The sequence below is a fragment of the Diadema antillarum genome, unplaced genomic scaffold, assembly GCF_040938485.1.
Source record: "Diadema antillarum isolate AM-2024a unplaced genomic scaffold, OU_Dant_1.0 seq00000456_RagTag, whole genome shotgun sequence".
In the NCBI taxonomy this organism is placed as follows: Eukaryota; Metazoa; Echinodermata; class Echinoidea; order Diadematoida; family Diadematidae; genus Diadema; species Diadema antillarum.
Genome location: NW_027271428.1, coordinates 156,984 through 183,408, shown reverse-complemented (window position 1 = coordinate 183,408; position 26,425 = coordinate 156,984). Strand labels below are relative to the sequence as shown.

Sequence of the window (26,425 nt, the reverse complement as noted above, 5' to 3'; positions counted from 1 at the left end):
TGAAATCTTCTTCATTTAAAGTTCAAATGAGAAAGTATTTGTTTTTTCCTAATCCACCGTCTGAGCCACCCTACTGAGTGAACATCTTGTCTTGCTGGCAATTACTTTGAGTGGGGGGAAAGAAATGAACCACTTAACGTGACGTACGGCTGTCGCTATGACGATTCATTAGCAGAGAGAAAAACAAGGGCTTTTCACTGCATCAACACACAAGACGTATCCATGACTCTTGGGTGTGTTGCAATCTAGTATAGCAGCAATAATCATTGTATGTTAAAGGGTTCCTTCAGTGGTAGGTCCTTAGTGCTGGCTGCATCTATTGTAGTCAAATCTAATCCCTTTTGATTTAGATACCAGTAATAGTTATAAAAGGAAATTGACTCAAATCCTACCTCGCGGTCCAACAGTGATAAGCAAAATGCAGGAAAATCACACCCTGGCAAAAATAACAACTTCTACAGTATATCAAATCTTATTTCATATATTATTTGAATCATATTCACTGATCATATTTCTATTTAAAGGACAAGTTCACCTTCATAAACATAAGGATTGAGAGAATGCAACAATATTAGTAGAACACATCAGTGAAAGTTTGAGGAAAATTGGACAATCGATGCAAAAGTTATGAATTTTTAAAATTTTTGTGTTGGAACCGCTGGATGAGGAGACTACTACAGCTTGTGAGTCATATGCGTACAACAGTATAAAGAAAATGTAAAAGAAAATTCAACATATTTTCACTTTTTTTCGCATAATAAAAGAGCTCTCAACTTGCCTCTTTCTAAAGGCAGGGGGAATAATATTACTCTTAACATTTGTCGGTAACGAGTCAGGGGAATGTGTACTTTTTTCAAAAGATGGCATTTTGTGAAATTCTCTTTATATTTTCCTTATATTGTTGTACGCATGTGACATCTAAGTTATTCATACACTGCAGTAGTCTTCTCATCCAGCGGGTACTGCACAAAAACTTCAAAAATTCATAACTTTTGAACGGATTGTCTGATTTTCCTCAAACTTTCAATGTGTTCTACTAATATTGCTACATTCTCTCAATCCTTATGTTTATGAAGGTGAACTTGTCCTTTAATAACACTTGGCATTGTTTTTTTCTCTTTAGCCATTCCTCAAACTTTCCTTAGGTATGGAATGCCACTGCTGCCCTGCTCCTATTCCAATATATATGTTTCCCCTCTTTCTGTCCTCCTTCTCCTCCTCCTCCTCCTCCCCCAAATTACTAACCTTGTGTTCGGTGAGGGCCACAAAGTCACAGAGCTCGTCTTCATTGAGGCCGCGCATGACCACGCAGTTCAACTTTACCGGGTCGTAACCGAGGTCCAGCGCTGCCTCTATTCCTTGCATCACGAGGTGCCAACCTAGGGAAGAAAGAGAGGATGAGGAGGGGAAGGAGGAGGACAAATTATTGATTTTGATGTAAGGACCAATCAGCTTCTTCTGTAATGAAATCAACACAAGTTGCTTCTCTGTCAGAGAAATGAGAGATTCAATCCCACACTGCAATTTTCATTTTGGAAAATTCACACATCCACATCACGCAATCCACAGAAAACAATAAGCACTGGCCTGATTGTATTGAATGGTACAGCCCATCCCATGTGGCATGACACATACTATCTTACGCTTTTTTATTGGCTAGAATGCTTTCTTCTTTGATAGGAAACATAGAAGAAATAGTAGAACCAGCATTCTTTATTGCTACAATTATTGAGTCAGTTTGCATGTTGTGACCTAGTTTTGAATCAATTGTCCAGAGGGTCAGCTTTAAATTGAATTCCTATTTCTGCTCAAGACTGCTCCTCTCAATCCACTTTATTGCCCTGTGGCCTCATATCATATAAATTTATATATCAGTACTCAAATTATGCTTTCACCCAAATACCCTATATCATTCATTAGGGCAATTTTCATTGCCCCCCCCAAAAAAAAATAAATAAATAAATTGTGACATGAGGCTTGCATAGTTATACACTGCGTGTCCTGGTTACTATGAAAACTGTAGATTCTAAAATAAAGATCACAGTTTCTGGAAAAACTCTGCATTCCTGGTTTACTAATCCAGCAAGGGCTTTAAAGAAAAAGTGGATAGAATATTAACACAAGCAACTGCGGAAGTTTACTGCTTTGGGTGTCAAATTCTAATTACACAACACCTTGCAAAGTTTTGCGTAAAGCTAGACACTTCGAATTCTGATTTGAAAGTTTTCGTGCGAAGTTCCCTGTGGAATCTGGTAAAGTTGCTAGGCAAACCTTTACCCTCATTTCGAGAGTTTTCAAGCCTAACAAGAATGACTCTATTGATGAACCGACATCATAATGGACCTCACGTGGAAAGACATCAACAACATCATCCCCCTCCCCAGTGAATAAACACCCAGGTAATCACTCTGTATTAGATTGGAGGAACATCTGTGCAGATGACGGCACGAGTAAGTGCTGGAGATGATTTTGCCCTTTTCTCCCAGGGTAGCAGACAACATTTGATATGGCGGGAACGGAATCCATACAGGATGAACGGGCTACACCTCGAGCAGGCAGGGTTGGACGAGTAATATTTGAACTATCTCAACAATTTGGTGTGGCACAGATACCCTCTGGGATGTGCTGCAAGGGAAGGTTGTCATGCCAAATCCTGCTCCACCAGAAATATTGCCTGGCGCGCCCTAGTAGTCACAAAGAGCACACCATGGCCAGAACGCTTGCATACCTCATGTGGGGACCGACTCCCTTGGTGCTTTTTCTCAGCACCACTACAATGTGTGACATTGATACAGTAGACAACTAGAAATGTCGCCATGGCAACTGGTATGCCTCTGCCACATTGCATTATTTTCCTAATACATTGTAGGTGTACAGTACATATTGCCGATGTAGGACAACAATTTCACATGACTGGCAAATGATACAGAATACCTGGTAATCATACACCAATTTTCATGACATTAATTTGAGTCACTTTCAAAATATGAAAAACAGGTGAAACTTTAGCATAAGAAACTTTTGCATATTTCACTTGACTTTTGACCTCATGGCCCAACACGTTCTGACAAAATCACGGTGCGGTAGGTGCGGTAATTCACAGGTGTATACCAAGTCTAACTACACTATTTACAAAGTTCTGTATATCACCATCGCATTCAGCCATTTCCAGGGAATGGAGAAAAAAGTGTAATTTCAGCAGAAAAGAGTACATAATTTTAGTATTTCAACCAGACCTTTGGCCCTTGATCATTGACCTCATGACCCAAAACTTCCAAAGAGAATCAATAGTACATTGAGGGTCTATGTACTAGGTTTCATAAAGAGACAATGTACCTTAGGCCATTTCTGAGATATGAAGAAGAAAAGTTGAATTTGGGCATTTTTACTTGATCTTTGACCTTATGGCCAAAAGAGTTTTCCCAGAGAATCTGAATTCAATAATACAGATCTTAAGTAACGTCGTCCATAAAACTGATTATGGAAGGACAGACAACTCAAAAACATAATGCCTCCAGTGACTCTTTGTGGCAGAGGCATAAAAACACTAGAATAAGCGACACAAATTCATATCAAATGGTCTACATGAATACTGACTGATGATGATTGTGGTCAAAATGCAATCATTTGACTATTGCAGAGAGGATCTAAATCTGTCATATCGTAAAGCAGTAACGTCACATCAGGTAATATAATTTAAGACTTTGACTGGCTGCTGATGGCACTATAATAAAAATTATGAGTATCTAAAATGACCATTATTATGATATACCAGTCACAAACACAATTGCCTTGTCTATACAGTAGCAGTAATACAATGTACTGTATACGCTATAATTTTCGCGTACATAAATTTTCGCGAATTGCCGCTGTCACACATTTTCGCGAGTGGTTAAATTCGCGATTGGGGGACCAGAGAAAATATGAAGTGGCAAAGAAAGTGTGAATTTTCAACTTACTAGCAAATAAGAATGATACTAGTTATACACTACACGAAAAAAATTTACCAAACTCTGCGAACTAATAAGTTAGAATTCAACATTTTTGAAGTGGTTAAGTCCATCGCGCTAGATTTCTGACGAGTGGTCCCCTTGCGATAATGGATTGGCTCTCTGCAGCATTCATAAGTACCCTCGACATGGACGTGCTAATGTACGTAAACAAGCTTAGCCAGTATGGTCTGTTCGATAAGCCGTGACATGGTATACTAGTACTGAAATGTTCGTATCATCAAGGCAAGGGATTCATTTTGGAAGGTAATATTTTTGCGTGTTGTTAATTTCGCGAATAGCTCCCGACTCGCGAAATTTGCGAAAATAAAACCCCCACGAAATATATAGCGTATACAGTAACACTTGACAGCGCCTTGAGTGTTATATTTTCTCCTCGAGGCAATATTTTCCCTAGGCACTGTGCGCTTCAGGGCAAATATCTTCTCTTGGGAAAAATATTGCTCCCAGTCGATGTCAAGAGCTGTATTACACCTCTAGAAGGGCAATATCTGTGTTATATTCCATGCAAGTGTTTACCGCTATATTTTCCCTTTGTCATAATTTTCATCACATCCAGCTGCGGTTGAACACATTACCGTATGCACCAAATATTTTCCTATATATGATATTCATGGAGTCAGGAGTTGGAAGGACGATTTTATGAGTAGCTGAATAAGTAATCAAGTCAATGGAACAAGATATCAGTATCACTTCCATTCAGAGAAAAACTAGTGACTTCCTACTTTACTATTACGTCCTACAGTGTATGAACTGTATTTCTGTCAATAGAGGCAATTTCACTTTTGTGAATTGTTTATTTTGTAAATATCGGTCGACTCATGGAAAATTAAAATCCCACAAAACATATAACCTATGAATGGATATGAATAAGGTCTTTAACCTGTCTATAAATGAAACCAGGATTTTTTTGATTTTTTTTTAAAAATGTCTGGTCAAGTAGGGACCTGCCAGCCCTACATCTTGCAATGCTAATTAATAATCAAACGTAAAATGAAAAGTGGTGCACTTTGTTCTTCAATCAAATCCACAGGCACGGATCACACTCACTTTATCACACATCAGTCAGATGATTACCATTCATTCATTACTGGACCAAAATTAACCCTTTTCATTCATCCTAAAAACCCATTTATCTAATAACCTACAGACACACTTTTATTACAAGATGAAACACAAGAAGACATTAAACAAGGACAAAAGTCAATAATCCCCCACCCCCCCCCAAAAAAAAATGGCCACCAACAGTAACAGTAGCCAGGCACTCTGTGGACATTTCATCCTAACCCCACCCCCCCCCCCCCCCCATACACACACATGCACCGATCATTCCACATGTCATTTCGGGTAATGGGACGCGATATAATGACTGGTGAAGCGACCTAGCCTGCGGCGCTCATTTCACGTGTCCCACGACAACTTGTGATGATCGCGCAAATTTGCACAGCCGCACTCATCAATATGCAGGGAGGAAATTGGAAATGCTGCGTGACAAGTGCCAGAGAGGAAAATGACATCTCGGAAGAACTTATTTTTGTTACACACTTTGAAACATTAATGGACTTCTCCAGGGTCTACTCATGACCCAATATTTCCTCCCTGCGGGCGCATGATTGACCAAGTTTTCTCGGCTTGCATAAAAGTACGACTCATCGTACAGTATCTGCCCCCATTACATTCCTGAATGTGATATCAACGCAGAATGGAAATGGAGAAAGTGAATCTTGTATGGCTCCTTTCTCATCACATAATGAACCATCATATTTTCCCCCTTCATAAAATAGAGCCATCAATCATCCATGGTCTTTTTCTAATGAAACATTGGGGTATGTAGATATGAAACTAGATATGTAAATCTTTATATATAATGCAGGTTGACAAATTAGTATTCTTCGAAGCACTTCTCGACTGTACAATGCAATTTGAAATATTGAAAATAATGATGCTTGAAATTGACAGCAACATACCAGGTACTCGTGTAGGACTATTAAGCAAAGTCAGCTGTCGCAAGAGCCATTTTGCCCAACAATGCATTTTGCCACAAGTTGAACTCTAGGGTCAATGGAGTAGTTTAAAAAACATGACATTTTCTCTCTTCAAACAAATAAAAGTCTGTTTTTTCCTAGCAAAACAATTGAATAATTTTTTATATACAATTTTTTAATGCAATCTATCCATCTTTGTTTGTTTGTTTGTTTGTTTGTTTGTTTGTTTGTTGTTGTTTTTTGGACAGGGAAATACAATGGTGCAACATTTTAAGCTAAATGCATACTATAATTTTGAGAACAGACCCTCAATCACAAAATAAAAATGAGATAAAATTTGACAAAAATGAAAACAAAAATTTGCTCAGCAAGCACTATCCACAGTAAGCACTCTAGAGTTGCACAATTACAGTGACTATTCCTTGTTGCAGAGCCCTGATGCCATCGTGATCATACTTGTACTTTTTTTTTCCTAAGAGATTTGATATATTACAAACAATATATTTTAACAAAACAATTTGTCAAAGTCAAAACTTTCTTCTGATCATCTTGGCAATTATCATGATGATGAAAAGACCATATAGCACAAAATTGACAACTCGCTAAAATGTCTGATCAACTACCTGCAAAAATATTTGTACTCTACATTAAAAGACCTGCAGGTCGTTCATTCTTGTTCTTTGTATGCCAATGTTCACTGTCAATGTTCATAAAACCAACACTTTGGAGGTGTCCTTTGCATTTACTTCAAGCTTCCTAGATAATCATCTCATAAATATGATTTTAAATCCCTATGTGTTTACCCCCACCTCATAAAAAAGAAGAAGAACATGAAATGAATCAAGACTTTTGGCAGAAGTGAATCACAAAGTTTTCACACCTATAATTTGGTGAGGGTTATCGAAAGGCAAAGACAGATCTACAATTGTATGCAGAGTTCCTTTACTTCAAAGCTTAAGTTTACTTAGAGTTGTAACTATCCTCTTACCACACTGAAAGGGATTTCAATGTAAATTCCAGTTTATGTTCATTTAATTGCGAGCTGAAACGATACACTTTATCTTTGGCAATAAATGTGTTTATCCACTCAAAAGCTGAATAAGCGGAATATAACCATAAATCGTCTACAAACTTGTAACATTTATTTACATAGCCTGTACATATTTGTCTACATGGCATGAACAATACATCAACTTTATGAATTAGATAGATATCTCTTTCATATCTACAATGTATGCTTTCGCAAATTTATGTGACATTACACATTCTCATCACACTGTTCTCCTTACAGTTTTTTAATATTGACTAATCTCCTAAATTTCAACATCTGCTCATGTGCCAAGGTCAACATCATTGAGTCAAACTTGGGTCAAATTTAATGACTTTGACTAAGTGCTGTCTCTGCGGAAGGTTCACAAAGTTGCACTCATGCAATGTTTGACATTGTTCACTTTCAATAACATCCGTGCATGCGGTCCAGTCTAAACGACTGAGCAAAACAGATGTTTCTCAGCTGCTTTTAAAACAGTCCAACAAAGTTGTATACGAGTAAGACCTATGTGGAGTTAAGGCATCACTTCACATACTGATGTACAACGTGTACATATGAATGACTTTGGCACTAACAAATGACTATAAGTTGCATACAAGTCTCGTTGAAACATCTCCACAGTCATCTTACACGTGAGCATGAGTTTTTAAAAAGATAAAGATTAAAATATGAGTGACCCCAAGGATCCAATATTACTCATCAATTATATAACTCTAGATAGTCCTGTTTGTGGCAACATTTCCCCACAAAGATACTGGCACACACTGAAAGATTTATGAATTATATCTTATTGAGTTATTAGGTTCATGATTGACAAACCATCCAACCCTCCCAAATGTGGTATGGCGTATCATGACTTCTTTATTTTTTCTGCCATTCTATTGGCTTCATCAAAATCTAGTGGATTTTTTTTCAGCTCATTTTGATCTATCAACCATTCTTTTCTACTAAAGTGTACATAAAATTGGTTGAAATAAGCAATCTCCAACACAGCCCCAGTCAGCCAGCACTACAAATGTTCCCCAGACTAGTGATGGGAAACTTTGTGCACAGCAGTCAATGAACATAGGCAGCCATTTGTTGGCTTGTTGCAAAATTCACGAAACAGCAGTTACTCCTGTTCTTCACACACATTTGCAACAGGTTACACAACAAATGCTGACCAACAGCCAATGAAATTGTAACCTGTCAACAAACTTTGACTTAGCCACACTTTTAGGGTCAGATTTATGGGCTTGCTACATGCATAATTTTGTGAGCCTTGAAAATTGTAAACGTAGAAAACTCATCGAGGCTTTCCCACAAGATAAAATACAACTTTACACATATTTCCATACTTAAATATCAACTTATTATTCATGAGGTAGCATAACTTGATACTGTGAATCTCCACTACATACAAATTTTCAATGAGACTGTTAGGTTTTTACAAACAGATTATAGAACTACAGTTTCACTAGGAAAATCAGTTACATCTGTCACACGATACTAATTTTGTTCAACAAAACGCTTAAAGCCAAAACATAGTTCTGGTACGCTTGCCAAATTTTGTTCCCAAATATGGGAACGTATGCCTAGGAAATGTGCGGAATAACGCTGTAATAACAAGATATTCGATGGGTAACGACGAAAATGCAAAATATTAACCAAAAAGGTTCAGTCTCAGAACTTACCCAAACGGGGTCAGGCTAAACTCGGACTCGGGGATAACTCCGCCTCGCTTTGATGGCGGGATGAGTTGTATTGGTTGTCCCTCTGGATTGTACAGTGTTGTACTATGGGAGCGGCCTGTATAAACTAGCACGTCGCGTTCTGGCTAAACAACTTGATAAACAACAACAAAAACTTCAAAGACAGTGCGTCTCAGCAACTGAGGTGATGTGCGTATAGGCTTGAGGACCGCGCGCTGTCCATTTGTTTTGTACAGGATTAGCACGCACTTTCCTGTCTGTTCAGTTAGGCCTCGTTTGGTATTATACAGTAGAATATGGCGATCATGAACTGCGTGTAAATTGTCTGAAATAGGGTTGACTTTTCCCTGAGACCGAGTTAGTCTGGATCCTTCTGGAATAAAAGTCAGTTTTCTGACTTTTATTATTTTTCTCAAAATACTCCAAAACGTCTCATCATCCCGGCAAATCGCGTCAGCCAGGTAAGTTTCTTTGTAGACTCTTTTGATATGTATTGCAAGCAAATATGAAATGGTGCCAGACAGGTTCTCAAACCCTTACCAAAACTATGTTTTCACTTTAAGATCAAATGTGATTCTTTTATCCAGTTGCCATATGCCAGACCTTGATTTCAGGTATTGGCAGGAAAAGAACAGTTGTAACTAGAAATGTCGCTATGGCGACTGGTATGCCTCCGCCATAATGCATGATTCTCCTAATAGGTCTAGATAGTACATGTGGACAATGTGTGATTACATTTTCACAAAACTGGCAAAATATTGAAATGACAAGTTTGTCAGAAATGTGTTGAATGTTCACCTTCCTTGAACTTGGTTTAATTGGATGAATAGGAGAGCATGTATTTGGGGATTTAAGGACTTTAACTTGACTTTGACCCATTCATACATTTATGCATTGAGTAATTTTCATGGTACCGGTATGGAGAAAAAGTGCAATTTCTGTACTGAATAGTAAATTGTTACCATGTTCATCTGGCCTTAGACCCTAAAATTCATAAGATAATCACTTTCAGGTAGAACATGCATAGATATGCAGTAAGTTTCACGATAAATTGAGCCACTTCCGAGATATGGAGGAAAAAGTTAGTTCAGCACTTTCACTTGATCTTTGACCTTTTGACCTTTGAGGCAATAAAAAAAAGAAAAAGAAAAAAAACTCTCCAGAGAATTTCTATTAGGTTACACATGCATACACCAAGTGTAAAAAAAAAAAATACTAATCCTGCTGGCATTGCATGAACATGAGGGAAATAGTAAAATTTTGAAGTGTTGCACCTGACCTTTGACCCCTGACCTTTGACCCCATGAACCCTACATTCTCTAGATAATCACTGCCAGTCAGTACATGTATATATACTATGTTCCATGAAGATACCTTGAACAATTTTCCAATTTACAGAGAAAAAAAAGAAGTTTTAATACTTTTACTCGACCTTTTGACCTTTGACCTTTGACCTCATGACCCAAACTTTCACCAGAGAATCTAAATTGGGTAATACATGTATACACTAAGTTTCAAGAAAATATCTTCAGGCATTGCATAGATATGGTGGAAATAGTGAAATTTTATGTATTTGACCTTGACCTTTTGACCTTTGACCTTGAGCATGTGCACCCAAAAGTTGATAGGCACAACTTCACCCCCTAATACACATACATGCCAAGTTTCATTAGGATACCTCAACAGCTTTTGATAGTTACCTTGTCCACAAAATTCATTACGGACGGACGGAAAGACGGACGGACGGACGGACGGACGGACGGACGGACGGAAGGACGGACGGACGGACGGACGAAAGGACGAAAGGACGGACGGACGGACGGACGGAAGGACGGACGGACGGACGGACAACCCGAAAACATAATGCCTCCGGCACCACTTCGTGGCGGAGGCATAAAAACAAAAAGCAGACCTACAAAACAGACCACACGTCTCCAACACAGGAAATGATATGTGCAAAGTACAACACATTTGATCCATAGGTACCCTCTGCAAAAGTGGGTCACATTTCCCAATATTTACATACCCCAAGATGTTTCTCCAAACAAAAGTTTACAAGTCCGTCAATATTCACTTTGATATCATATCCACTGTAGGAGCATGAGTTTTTTTTATGACATCCTATAAATTTGATTCCCATCCAATCTTTGAAAGCAAAGTGCAGAGTTTTACATTTGTGTCGTCCAATAATCTCATGAGCTCATCACAAACTTATGAATAAAAAGCTGTGCAGTTTGCCAAATAACAATCCTATTTTGCTTGTGTTGTCTTGTTTTGTTCTTGTTTCTTGCTGACAAGGACAAGAGATAAATGTACGTATACATTACTCATCTTCAATAACCCACAATGGACACTGATCCTCTTATGAACAATGTGTGCTACTACCTCTTAACCCGTTGAAGACTAGTGCCAAGTACACTCGGGCAGGTGTCCATGAGAAATCTGTGTTATAGCAAAATCAGCTTGTCCTCAATGGGTTAAGGCAACATGAAATACTACTTAACAGGTATTCCACAGAAAAACAGCAATTTGAATATGAAACTATACTCCTCGGTCTCACTCATCATTTGTTTGAATAATGCAGAAAGTTACTCATACCCAAGGCATAAAAGAGTATAATCAGAAGTCGAAGCAGCATGGATTAATCAGGGAGGTGTTACAGAGATGGAGTGGCAACTCTTCGTAATTCATGCAAACACATGTTTGGGTTCAAAGCGTTACACTGGGATGTCTAGCATTCCACTACGCTTTGAAGTCATGCTTGGCACCGCTCTAGTTGCAAGACGAAATTCGGAGACGAAGAGCGCATTTCACTTTTCGTTGAATTAAAAGCTTTATTTCACCGTAAAACTTTAAATGTACTACTCTAATTGATTTAGAATAGTTTAGGAAAGAATTCAATATTATAAACATGTATTTCTAGTTTCTTCGTAATGCGCAAATCGAAATGAAATGAAAATTAGGCCATCTTAAAAACCTAATATTTTTCTATAATGCGCACATTTCCGCATGTTAGTTTTCTATCTTTTAATCTGGTATATTTTGATCTTTCAAATAAAGTACTCTGTTAAAGCGTGTTCCAGCGTGCTTTTAAACTATTTGCTGCTAAAATTGTCAGTTTTACACTGCATTTTGATTCGCTGCTCCAATTCAAGGTACACAAATTCATTGTTGTCATCACATTGAAAGAGAGAGAGCGAATTGCAACGCATAACTTCTCGGCGGTGCCGAACATGACTTCAAAGGAGAGCAGTAGTTGTCTCTCCTTCTCTAGCACCTCCCTGGATTAATCAGTCACCAACCATGAACAGTGACTGTCAGTTACTGTGGCAGATTGACTGACTCCTACCGATTGTCACTTGTCCATCAGCAAACCTCCATCACCTATCCAAACAATCATTAATCAAATCAATTCACTCATTAGCTATTCCCTGATAACTACTAATAACATCAATTACATCACTTATTCCCTTGACCACTCAGATCTTATAGCAATCAAATACCACTATATTTTTTATTCTCTTTATCAATGACATCTTTCATCATTCAATCATAAAAATCAAAGGGTGTCATGTTATGAAAATCTTTATCTCAACATCTCAGTGTTTCCCTGGTTTCACGTTGACAACATCACAAAAAATACAGATCTAAATGGAAACATTTCATAGTCAGACTATGACTGACTAGAGATCAAAATTTATCAGTAAAATAACTAACTTTGTGTGTGTGTGTGTGTGTGTGTGTGTGTGTGTGTGTGTGAGTGGGGATGGGGTGGGACTAAGGAGGTGAAGTTAAACTTAATTGGCATTTGTGATATAAATATTTGCAATAGACTTTACTGCATATAATCCACGTTTTTACCCTGGTAACATTTATCACTGACTGGTTCTCTGCATTAACAAAAGAATACTTCATTTGTAATCATTCCACGAAAAAACTTTGTACATTGTTTGAATGTTAGACATATTAAAAAGCACTGTTAGTACCCACACATAACTAATGGCTACAAAACATGGAATGAATGAATGAATGAATGAATGAATGAATGAATGTTTGAATGAATGAATGAATGAATGAATGAATCAATGAATCAATGAATCAATGAATCAATCAATCAATCAATCAATCAATCAATCAATCAATCAATCAATCAATCAATCAATCAATCAATCAATCAATCAATCAGTCAATCAATCAACCAACCAACCTAACAATCAACATCTTATTCATTCCATAATACATAGGGCAATGAAATCAATTCATAAAATCATCCATCAGTAATGGGGACATACTTTCAAAATTCACCAGCACCATCACATCATCTATGTAAGCTAGGATTCGCACACAAAATCAAGCACATCTAAACAGAAATAACCTCCAGGAAGAAAGAGAAGGGTGGGGGGGGGGGGCACTGTCCTTACCTTTGCGTCTCGATATAAACTCAAACTTCTGAGGGACGAGGGTATCTATACTGATGTTAATCAGATCTAAGCCTGCCGCTTTCAGCGCTGGTAATCTTCTGGCCAGCGTTACTCCATTCGTTGTCATGGCAATGTGTTTCAGCCCCTCCAGTTCCCTGAGGCCAGCTACATTAAAGCACACAAGGGACAGGACACACACAGATACATACTAAGTTAAAGGACATGAGCTGAAGCAATGCTTTCAGAGTGGCCTACAGCAATACACTATCACTGTGTCAGTTTCCCTGGTTGAAGGGCAAATGTGTGCTCATACTACTGCACAATTTAATTACATCATGAAAATGCAACATCACTTGTTACTCAAATGTCTTTGATATCAGACAAAAACTAGAAATGTCGCTATGGCGACTGATGCCTCCGCCATAATGCATGATTTTCCCAATAGGTGTTTAGCACAATGTCTTCACAATGTGTGATGACAGTTTCACATAACTGGCAAAATATTGAAATGACAGGTTTGTCAGAAATATCTTGAATGCTCACTTTCCTTGAACTGGGTTTGCTATAATTGTCTAAGAGTGTAGGTACACATATTTAGGGAATTGAGAATTTTTACTTGACTTCTGACGGACCCTTTTATAAGTTTATGCATTGAGTAATTTCCAAGGTATGAAGAAAGAGTGTAATTACAGTACAAAATAGATTTGATTTTTTTTTTTTTTTTTGGGGGGGGGCATTGAAACCTGGCCTTTGACCCTTAACCTTTGACCTTCTGGCTGGAAATTTCCTGGAAAATCTCCATTAGGTAATGTATGTATATATTAAATTTTAAAACTAATAATGCAAGCATTATACTAGTATTTAATATGAGGGAAATAGTAAAATTTTGAGGAGTTGACCTTGACCTTTGACCCCCCTGACTATTGACCCATGACACCAAATTCCCTAGATAATCCCTGCCAGTCAGTACATGCGTATGTACCAAGTTCCATGAAGATACATTGAACCATTTGCGGAAAACGTGATATTGCAACATTTTCACCTAACATTTGACGTTTTGACCTTTGACCTTATGACATGAAACTCTCTCTGGAGAATCTTTACGCAGTAGTACATGTCTACACTAAGTTTCAAGAAAATACCTTTAGGCATTGCATAGATATGGGGGAAATAGCAACATTTTTAGCATTTGACCTTGACTTTTTGACCTTTGACCTCTTGCCAATGTCACTAAAATCTACTCAACTAATTGTCCCATCATACATCATCCTTGGACCAAGTTTAGTGAAAGCTGCTTCATCTAGTTTTGAGTTATCACGTAAACAGATAAATTTTAGGATTTGACCTTGACCTTTGACCTTTGACCTCTGTCCGATTTCACTAAAAAACTAATCAAGTAATTGCCCCATCATCCTCCGACAAAGTTTGGTGAAATTTGCTCGATCCAGTCTTGAGTTATCGCGTAAACGGATACAATTTCATGATTTGACCTTGACCTTTGACCTTTGACCTTAGGCCGATTTCACCCAAAATCTTATCAAATAATTGCCCTATCATACTTTATACTTGGACCAAGTTTGGTAAAATTCCAGTCAATATTACTCAAGTAATCGCGTAAACGATAGCGGACGGACGTACGTACGGACAGACGGACAACCCGAAAACATAATGCCTCCGGCACCACTTCGTGGCGGAGGCACAAAAAAATATTCACAAAATGAGAAAGTTATGGAATGTCATTAATAAAATGTTTCAAAAACAATGACATTAGTTACAACGTCTTATAAATGCAAATGAGAGAAGGTGATGACACAAGTCTCTCATGAATGTCTCAACATATTAAAGCAAAGGAAGAAAATAATAGTTTGAACTGAATATTGTGACATTGTAAGAACCTACTGAAAATTAAAGCTTTCCAATTGTTGCCAACTAATTTACCAAAAACATAATCTATATCATATGTTTTTAAGAGATGAAATTGATATAAGATATGTGATATGATATTGTTTTCCATGTTTTATGATATTGGCAAAATGATGTCTCTCTTATGTCTTATACATTGTACGTCATTAAAATGTTGTTTACGTAATTGTACTGTATTTTTTTTTGCTTAAAAAGCATGTGGACAAAACAAATATCCATGATACGGACAATAAATAAATGAAACGAAATTAATGAAATGAAGAGGAGGTGTTTGCTCATTTGGTTTGTGACTATTTGCCCTCTTTCCATGGTGAACTGAAATATTTTCTGCAAAATAAAATATGTCACACTTTCCCTATGGTAGTACCAAGAGTGTAAAAATGTTTATTGTCAAGAATAAGTATGGTAAAAGCAGAAATTTTTTGTATATCAGTAATTTTTTGTACTTGGCAAGGTAAGATGAATTTCATGTGTTTTTCAATTTTGCAGAATCAAAGATATAAACTGATATTACATATGTATCAAGCAATAAATTGTGCACTTTTATTTTTGCACTAGTTTCACGTCGCAAAAAATGCACGAAAATTTACATGTCATGCAAATGTCCACTTATGAACAACAGTCCGTACTAGGTGACAAATTGTTTAATGGGCCCTCACCAACAATGTCCACTATGTCTTTCCGGACGAGGGGCTCTCCTCCGGTCAGCCTGATCTTGTCCACCCCCTCACTGACAAACAGCTTGGCCAGCCTGAGAATCTCGTCTGTGGACAGTAGCCTCTCCCTGGGCGTGAGCGACACCCCTTCCTCTGGCATACAGTACTGACCTGGGGAGAAACATGATTAGCATGTGTGGGTATTGCGTTACTTGCGTTTAATATGCTACAGACTCACTAACACAAATGCATGCATGCAACCACATAAAAAGCATACATTGTAGCACAGACACACAAAGTTTTTTTTTTTTCCTTTTTGTTTACTAGGGTCATGTTATTGTAGGGTTGCATTGTCTGTGGGTTGTTTTTTTTTTTGTGTGTGTGTGTATGCTGCATGACTGGGAACATACCTGCCCCCTACACAGGACTTGGTTAATAGGACATGGCATATCTACAATGTATGCAGTGCAAGACCCCCCCCCCCCCTTTCATGCCATCAAAGTTACAGTAACAGCATATTTTATGATCAGAGTGAACAAAAAGGTTTGTACTTGAAACGAAAATGTCATCAGCCCCCCTTCACCCCTATTCCCCCCTCCCCCAATTTGCTTTATTTTTTTTCGTCTCTCTCTTTCACTTTCAGGCTCTTGAATGTCAGTTGATTTATTACCCTGTTCCCAGTATTTCAAAGTGCACTTAGTGTACGACCAAAGACAGATACGCTGGAATGGATGAATCTAAAACAACAGATATGCTGGAATGGATGAATCTAAAACAACAGACACGCTGGAATAGATGAATATAAAACATTAGTGTATTCCTTCCATTAGTAGAGACACTGAAAAGTTCATATGTGATGTAAATTGTGACCTGGCTGCAGCTTTTTACAGTGAAGAACCTATGGACCTCATGATACCTGTTCCTAGGTATTACATCATAGTATGGTAGATGCATTTCCCAAAAGAATGGAAATCCTACTCTTTCAATTGTCACCTTCTTTTCTTCTAATGTCCCTCTCTTTTCAATGCAAGCCCAATAGAACAATAGCACAATAGAACAATAGAACTTCACACAATATTTGATCAGTCTGTTCTAAATACACCGTGCACACAAAACCTAGATATTGGTATCTTTGACAGCAGCAAACATGTTGAATTTACAGAATTTTGTACTCACATCTTAAATTGCACCTCTCTGTGAGAGAAATACGCAGATAGTTGTGCTGCCTCTGAAAGGAGTCCGTCAGGAAGGCAGAGAATGGAAGTAATGAGTCTTCTGGGAAGAACTTGTGCTTGGGCGTAGTGACCTGGGTAAAAACATCAACATGTAGCACATAAAAGGAGTCACTTCATGAGAGGAATTCGGTAAAAGGATGGCACAACAATTACTTGTATATAAAATACTCATACACTTTATGCAGGCGACTCCCATTGGATAGCAAAGCCATTGAAACCAGCTCTTTTCTTTAGTTACATCAAAATTGTTGTAATAGCCAAACAATAAATATGTCAAGATGTATCACTAATAATTTTGGGACTTGAATTCTTACTTTGTAGTAATGAGTTTCTTGTTATAAATGTAAATAAATGTCTTCATTCTAACGATACTGCACTGTACAAATACAAGTTCATGTAGTTTCCACTGAAGGGGGGGGGGGGTAGTTGGGCAAGTGTCCAAATCCATTTTGGTAGCACATCAATTATACAAGCTTTCACAAGGAAACTATGGAAACAGAACACGCAAGCACAAGTAAAACAGTTTTCTGAAGCATTCAAACATATGGATGACTCCTGCCTAATATCAATGTCTCAAGAGGGGTCGTTTCACGCACTTTTTTTTTTCAATCGTTTTTCCATCCTTAGACCTTGGTTTATTCATTAATCAGTAGCTGCAAGGTGAGGCAGGACCAAGACTATGCCTTGCCATGAGTAACTGTCATGCACAAACTGTGTAACAATATCTTATTGTCTTTGTGAACTAGTTGGGTAACTGTACAAACTGTGTAACAATATCTTATCGTCTTTGTAAATTAGTTTTGAAATTTCCTATCACTAGTTCCAACAAGTTAGGCACATATTTCAAAGAGAACAATTTGTTGGCCTTGTATCACAATGTACAAATTATTTTGGTGAATAGCTAAAAAGGAGTTAAAGAGCTGTTTATATGACATCAAATTGCCCACATCACTAACAATTTTTTTTTAAAAGTTGCCTTAGTATTGCTTTACCAGAAGAAAATGCACTTCTTACAAAATTCAGCATGTAACAGAGACTAATATGACTCAAAAAATTTAGCACATCAACACTATTAATAAAAAAAACCCAAAACAAAAACAAAGCAAAGCAAAGCAAAACAAAACAAAACAAAACAAAACCTTCTTCCCCCACAAAAAAAGCAACAACGAGGAGACTGAAACACATAAAAACTAGAAATGTCGCTATGGCGACTGGTATGCCTCCGCCATAATGCATGATTCTCCTAATAGGTCTATAGTACATGTGGACAATGTGTGATTACATTTTCACAAAATTGGCAAAATATTAAAATGACATGTTTGTCTCAAATGTATCGAATGTTCACCTTCCTTGACCTATGTTTAATTGGATGAATAGGAGAGCATGTATTTGGGGATTTAAGAACTTTAACTTGACTTTGACCCTTTCATAAGTTTACGCACTCGAGTAATTTTCAAGGTATGGAGAAAAAGTGCAATTTCTGTATTGAACAGTAAATTGTTATCATTTTCATCTGGCCTGTCAGGCAGAACATACATAAATATGTACTAAGTTTCAAGATAACTTGAGCCACTTCCGAGATATGGAGAAAGAAGTAAGTTCAGCACTTTCACTTGATCTCTGACCTTTTGACCTTTGACCTTCTTGGCAAAAAAAAAAAAATCCCAGAGAATCTTTAGTGGGTTATACATGCATTTATACATCGTTTAAAAAAATAATCCTGCTGGCATTGCATAAATATAAGGAAAATAGTAACATTTTGAAGTATTGCCCTTGACCTTTGACCCCTGACCTTTGACCCCATGAACCCCAAATTCCCTACATAACCACTGCCAGTCAGTACATGCATGTATACTTTGTTCCATAAAGATACCTTGAACAATTTCCAAGATACAGAGAAAAAAGTAAAATTTAAACATTTTACTTGACCTTTTGACCTTTTGACCTCATGACCCCAAACTTTCACCAGAGAATCTTAATCAGGTAATACACGTATACACTAAGTTTCAAGAAAATATCTTCAGGCATTGCATAGATATGGGGGAAATAGTGAAATTTTAAGCATTTGACCTTGACCTTTTGACCTTTGACCTTGAGCATGTGCACCCAAAAGTTGATAGGCAAGTTTCATTAGGATACCTCAAAAGGTTTTGATAGTTACCCTGTCCACAAAATTCATTACAGACGGATGGAAGGACGGATGGACAACCCAAAAACATAATGCCTCCGGCACCACTTCTTGGCGGAGGCATAAAAAACAAGAGACCTACGGGTCTAGCGCTCACCTGAGTATCGCAAGTTCACCTTTCACGCAGTCACTAATCTAAATTATTCACAGCTCTACCAAAATTTGACCAGGCATTCTTATAGAAGATGAAAATGTACAATAAGGGCCCAACTTTTTAAAGATTCCTTAATTTTGAGGGGATTGGGGGCCCCCTGGGGCCCTCTGGGTGGGGCATGGTGCCCATGTTGATAAATTGAGATCCTAACCCCCTAGGGATACTACCGGTACCTGCCAAGTTTGATAAAAATCCATCATGAGGTTTTCAGGAAGAAGATGAAAATATACAATTTAGGCCCCCATTTGGACTGCCCCATCACTCCCCCCTGCCCCCAAGAGGGGCACCCCTGGATCTACTATGAACAAACTTGATACTACAGTCCTAAATAATATTAACTTAGCTCTATCACTCCTGATTCTAAAGAAGATTTTTAAAGATTCCTTGGGGCCTTCCAGGTGGGATACGGTGCCCATTTGAAGAGATTGATATTCTATGCCAGTAAGGATACTACCTGCCAAGTTTGGTGAAAATCGGTCATAGGGTTCTCAAGAAGAAGATGAAAATGTACAATTTAGGCCACATTAGGACCCCTCCCCACCCCCTCCCCTGGGTCCCAAGGGGGGCATCCCTGATTCCGCCATGAAAAAACTTGAAACTACAGTCATCAATGTACTAACTCATAGTATTAAAGGGACTGTACAGTACTGGTTGAGGTAGCGATTCATGTTTTGAACATTCCTAAGTGAGATAATGAAAAGCCTCTTATGAAATATGAAAGAGCATGTAATTTTAAGAAGGATTCAACGTTTATTTGATGAAAATTGGTTTTCAAATGGCTGAGACATCCAAAAAAGTGCTAATAATAAAAGGCGACATGCCACAACTTTATCAGGATCTCTTTGTTTCACCTTGTTTTTGGAAATCTCAGCCATTTCAAAACCGATTTTCATCGAATAAACTTTTGATACCCCTTAGAACTGCATTCCCCCTTACATCTCATAGAGTGGTTTCTGAATATCTTGCAAAATGTTAAAAGCTAAATCTACACCTCGACCAGAACTGTACACACCCTTTAACTTAGCTCTATCACTTCTGGTTCTAAAGAAGAAGATTTTGAAAGATTCCTTCATTTTGGGAGGTTTGGGCCCCCTGGGGCCCCCTGGGTGGAACATGGTGCCCATTTTGTCAAATTGATTTCCTAACCCCCTAGGGATGCTACCTGCCAAGTTTGGTGAAAATCGGTCATGGGGTTCTCAAGAAGAAGATGAAAATGTACAATTTAGGCCCCATTAGGACCCCTCCCCACCCCCTCCCCTGGGTCCTAAGGGGGGCACCCCTGATTCCGCCATGAACAAACTTGAAACTACAGTCATCAATGTACTAACTCATAGTATTAACTTAGCTCTATCACTTCTGGTTCTAGAGAAGAAGATTTTCAAAGATTCCTTCATTTGGGGGGTTTGGGCCCCCCTGGGGGCCCCCTGGGTCGGGCATGGTGCCCCTTTTAACAAATTGAGTTCCTAACCCCCTAGGGATGCTACCTGCCAAGTTTGTGAAAATCGGTCAAGGGGTTCTCAAGAAGAAGATGAAAATATACAATTTAGGCCCCGGATCCCTCCTCACCCCCTCCCCTGGGTCCCAAGGGGGGCACCCCTGATTCCGCCATGAACAAACTTGAAACTACAGTTATCAATGTACTAACTCATAGTATTAACTTAGCTCTATCACTTCTGGTTCTAGAGAAGAATATTTTTAAAGATTCCTTCATTTTGGGAGGTTTGGGCCCCCCTGGGGGCCCCCTGGGTGGGGCATGATGCCCCTTTTAAAAAATTGAGTTTCTAACCCCCTAGGGATGCTACCTGCCAAGTTTGGTGAAAATCGGTCTTGGGGCTTTTTAGAAGAAGATGAAAATGTAAAAAATTTACGCACGACGGACGACGCACGACGCACGCCGGACGCCGGACGAAGGGCGATCGCAATAGCTCACTTGAGCCTTCGGCTCAGGTGAGCTAAAAAAAAAATCACATTTTCGTTTCATTGTACTAAATATCTCTTGTATTCTATCAAACAGGACAAGTTTCAGTGCTGAATAAGCAGAGAATTACAGGCTTTCCAGCTGATAAAAGTTGATTCCTCAACTGGTACCCTCACACACACATATCACAAAATGTTGTTCATGCGATAAATACAAGTAGGGTTGCCAACAGTAGTAATAGATAATGTGAATAAACACAACTGCACATAAAACCACTATCAGGTTATCACAGATGCAGATGATATGAATATAGAATAGTATCAGAAATTATAGCACGAACATGACTATGGACAAGAACTGTTTTTGTGGGAAACAACAGCTCATGAATAATACAAATTTCTTGTGAGAACATATGAAAGCATTTCACGTCTTGTGTGAATAAGTTGCGTCAAAAGGTCACTCGACTTCATACATAATAACAGATTTATTGTGTGCATTTCCTCACGTGTATACAAAGTGCGTGTGTGAATATGCCACACCAACAACTGCTCAGATTGAAAGCGCAAGCTGGAGGAGGCATTACCAGAAACACTACATCATTGCAGGACGGGAGCTTGCTAAAGTATTGTGGACTTCCCAACATCTGTTAGTGAATGTGAACGCAATCTTCTCCGCGGTATTTTGTACATTGTTTGGATGCTGATAATGTGACCATTAATGAAAGGGTTATACTGTGTAGGCCTTATACTTAACATACATGTGTAATTATATGCAAATTGGAACTTCCTGACAACTTCGCGAGTGGTTAAATTCGCGATCATGAAGTACAGTAATAAACAAAGAAATGTGTGTGTGCACGTTGCATTCGAGTTAGGATCACAGTTAATATTTTCAAGGAGCTTCAAAGGATATTTTCCCTGTGTTTTTAAATTTGTGACCCAAATCACGAAAAAATAAAAACCTCACAAAATATATGGCATATACAGTCAACATATCTATACATGCCCTTTGAAGAATTTCTCTCACTCAGTGGTTTCTCAGTAGTTCTGTAGGAGCCCCTCTATGGATATAGTACCATATGCAATTAGAGGGAGATCTACGAAGACATAGAATGTGTGTTGATTTGTTGAGGATGGACACTGGTGTCTAGGAGATGCAAGACATTGCTGAGATTAAGTAAGACAAAGACTGCTAGAAAGTGATACAGTATAAGCTGTTACTTTTGCGAGGTTTTAATTTTCGTGAATTTTGCGAAACACAGTTGAATTGCGAATTTAACAACACACGGAAAATGTCTTCCTGCACTTTGTTAAGACAGCATTAACGTAAGCATTGGCGTCAGTTCGCGAAAACAACATCTCGCGAAAATGTTTATGACCTCGTCATTCCCGAAAATATCTGTCAAACAACAGCATACAGTAATCCACAGATCTCAGGAGTTTTATCTGCCTTGATTGATAGATAGATAGATAGAGATTTAGTAGATAGATAGATAGATAGATAGATAGATAGATTACTTGACTGATTTCTCTTCTGCTTTTTATGAAGGTCACCACACCTCTTTACTGGACTCAGACTCTAACAAGCGATCTATACTAAAGAATGAACACTTTGTTTTGTCTTCACTCTTTTTCCCGTGACTACTACCAGTACTCATCCAGAAATACCGTTTGCTGCATTTACCTGCTTTTTTTTTTATCTTTCGATTTTTTTTTTATTAAACAACATCAAACAGAATTACAGAGATCAAAAACATGATTATACAAATAGAAATAAACAAGAAAAGAAAAAAAAATTAAGATAAAGCAGCCTACAAAAACCAATGCATTTACCTGCTTTGTGCTGGGCAGCTTAGAAGTGGACGTCTGCAAGAGTCTCTGGTGCAGGCCGCATATATGTACAGGACAGTGTTGGCCGTTCATGGGACTAACTACGTGCCATGGTGACAATTGCCTTGCCTGGCAAGATACACAGGGTATCTTCCCTAGGAGACTACTGCAAGACCTGCTTGCAAACATTCTGATCAGAGTAATCTGCACGTAAAGAGAAAGATAGAGACACACACACATACACATAAAAATATTACAGCAAAATCAGTCACATGTAACATGTACTCAATGTATAGATTTCACCAGCTGATTTCTATCAATCACATGCAACATTGTAAACTTAAGTTGTTTTTATAATTCTATCATTAAATGTGTTGGTATACAAAAAAAGAGGGTTATCTTTTGGTGGCCCCATTGGACAGCTAAGATTAAAAATAGTCTAGTATTAAAGGGATGGTGTTGGTATAGTATTGGTAGAGATGAGGATTGGGTTTTAAACTTTTGCAAAAATACCAAGAAACCACTTATGAAATAGATGTCTAGTACAGGGCATAACTTTCTAGGAGGAATTTAAAGTTTATTTGATGAAGATTGGTTCTGGAATGGCTGAGACATCCAAAAACAAGCGATCGTAATAGAAGAGATGTGTCCCACCTAGCAGTAGCACCTTTAAAATATTATGATTGCTCTGTTTTGGGTATCTCAGCCATTTTTAGACTGGTTGTTATAGACGATTATCTAGATCCACTTTGCATTTTAACTATCAATTTTTGTTAAATAAATTTAAACATTGAATTTCTCTTGGAATTACATTCTCTTTCATACTTCATAACAGGTTTCTCATTATCTCTACCAAAATTATACAATCACTTTAAATTGCTATGTGTGTTTCTAAAATTATATTGCAGGCCACCAAAATTTCAGATTTAACATTTATAGATTTTACTAGTAATGTTAGCTCAAATGGCCCACAATGAACATGAGGGGGAAATAGTTAGCATGCAAGCCTGAACAGTGACACAGTATTAAAATGAGTACTTTATATGAAGCTCCCCACACTTAGCCTGACCAGTATGTATTAGTGTTTAAACGTTGTAAACGACCATCACTATTGACGGCGAAATCACATAAAATGCCAAATTTTGTTTGATTTTAAGAGTAAGATAATTTTTACCACTCACCTACAGCGTATTTTCATGATGGTTGAGTTGAATTCGGCGTTTTGTTGGTACACTGTATCCAGACCTTATTGTTGAATTTTTCGGAGTAGATTATGCGGTGGCATCTTTTCCTTCGAGAGCTTCACAAAATCAACAAACTACCACCCATGCGGAACCGGAAGTGGTCGCGTTTTACATACGTTTGTGCGCCCATGCGTTATATGTGCTACGTACGTAAAGCTAAAGCACTCGTATCCATGCGTGCTGCGCCAGCAATGATTTCACCTTTTTATGGGTCACCCCGACTAGCTCATCACTTCCGTTCCCCAACTAGCTACGTTGTAGTATACGAGAGTGAATGCCATTCAAATAACACGCAGATGAGGAGTGAAGCAATACGGACGTTTACAGACCTGACTTTAGCCACAGATTTCGGTGAGTTTTTGACGTAATTAAACAAAAAATCGCATACCGATTATTGAATAATTATCATAGATTACGGGGATTCCTTATACTTTAGTTTTCCACGATCAATAAAGATATTCATGAAGGAAACGCACACCCACCGCTGAAAAATAACGTCTGCGAAGGAATAGACGTGCAGCCGCTGTCGCTTTACGACAGCGGCTGCGTGTAGTTACCCACACTCCTCAGATTTTCACACTCGGCTTCTCAGGAGTCAGACTCAAGAGTTATATTACATTAATTAGATTGGTTGTTATAGACGATTATATTTAGATCCACTTTGCATTTAAACTAGCAACGTTACAGTATACAGTCACAGTGGTTGAAATGATTGAAATTAGATCTAACTAACGACATAACGTTAGGGACAGGGTTCTCTGCCTCGTCGGTCGTGGGCGTGATGTGACAGACTCAGGTCATAATCAACGAATCAGCTTCATGTGAGGATCACTTGTTTTGCATTCATTTCTTTAATAGTAATACCTTGGTACTTGATTACATTGAAAAAAAGAAATAAACTTACGTGTGGTTACAGCGACTTTACTGAAGCGTTCAACTCAGCAACGGGCGTCATAAGCTCGATATTTTGAGCCACAATAGCAATGCCTTTTGCACGCATCCATACGATTCTGATATCCCAAGACAAATCTCTCAAAAAGTCCCGAGACTAAAGCAGTGCCGCTGAGCTGAAAACGCTGGAACTGGAACTACTGTACTAGAAGGTTTATTACTGTTCACGGTTCCAGTAGAACTTCAAGCGCACTCCTTCCTACATCAGACGAAAGATCGAAACATGGTCATGGAATGTTCCAAGCTCAACGAGACCCTTGCGACGTCGCGACGCGTTGGACCTCATGCACTCGTCGCCTCTGATCCGCCGATGTACAAGGCTAGCGAGCTCTTTACGTTAATAGCTACCACCTCTCGATTCGGGTGTACCGAGACGCAACGAGGAGATCATCGAGATGGGGGCGGAAGGGGCTCCGTTACCGTCTTATCACCTGTCACTTCAACGTCTACAAAGTTTACGTGGCGGAGTACGGTGCATTGATACAGCATGCAGCAGTACAAGTGGGCATGCAAAGAAGCGATGCAAACATGAGCGCAGCTGGCGTTGTTTAACTTCGCAGTTACTCAACATCAAAGAGATTTTTCTCCTCCCCACCACAGTCACTGGGGAAAATCTCTTTGCTCAACATCCATCACCGTCGCCGCTGCTTGAAGAGTTTGTTCGCAAAAACCGATAAGTCCATTTTTGACGATTTTGAAGTACGGTCTCTGTCATAAAGTACAAAATAATATCTTTTAAATGATATATTGGTCACTACATATAAAGGTACATTTTTGAAGTTATGGTCAAAAGAAGCAAAAATTTTCTTATTATTCTCTGTATTTTTCTTGACCTTTAATCGCAAATATCTCCATTTGGCAAATATGGACTTATAGGTTTTTCCAAACAAACTCTTCCGTTCTTTGCACTATGATCCCCCCCCCCCCTCTCTAAAAGAAAAGGCAATCCTCTGTAAAGGATTGAGTGTTTTCCTCCTTTTATTTGCTGATTATAATGTTACATTTCTTAATTGTTATCCTATTATGAGAATAGCCTACGTATAGCATTATCGGGATATCTGCCACCACTTCATTCACTGTCGTTTGTTTTGTCATTGCCGGTGAGCCTATCCATCTCCACATGAACTTCGTAGTAGAAAACGCAAGTGACGTACTATTCACATACAACG

General features: G+C 38.4%; 1 protein-coding gene across 1 annotated transcript in view; it reads right to left on the bottom strand.

Annotated features, from left to right (window-relative positions):
• LOC139732933 (molybdenum cofactor biosynthesis protein 1-like) overlaps window positions 1–23,262 on the bottom strand; it is a 40,013-nt gene extending 16,751 nt beyond the window's left edge. Inside the window, exons 1-5 of the mRNA XM_071643769.1 lie at window positions 23,065–23,262; window positions 16,914–17,043; window positions 15,741–15,908; window positions 13,159–13,323; window positions 1,246–1,379 (exon numbers count right to left, since the gene is read on the bottom strand). Coding sequence (XP_071499870.1) covers window positions 1,246–1,379; window positions 13,159–13,323; window positions 15,741–15,908; window positions 16,914–17,043; window positions 23,065–23,250 — 783 coding nt within the window. The 5' untranslated portion in view covers window positions 23,251–23,262. The remainder of the gene's footprint in view (window positions 1–1,245; window positions 1,380–13,158; window positions 13,324–15,740; window positions 15,909–16,913; window positions 17,044–23,064) is intronic.
• Window positions 23,263–26,425: the final 3,163 nt, after the last annotated feature.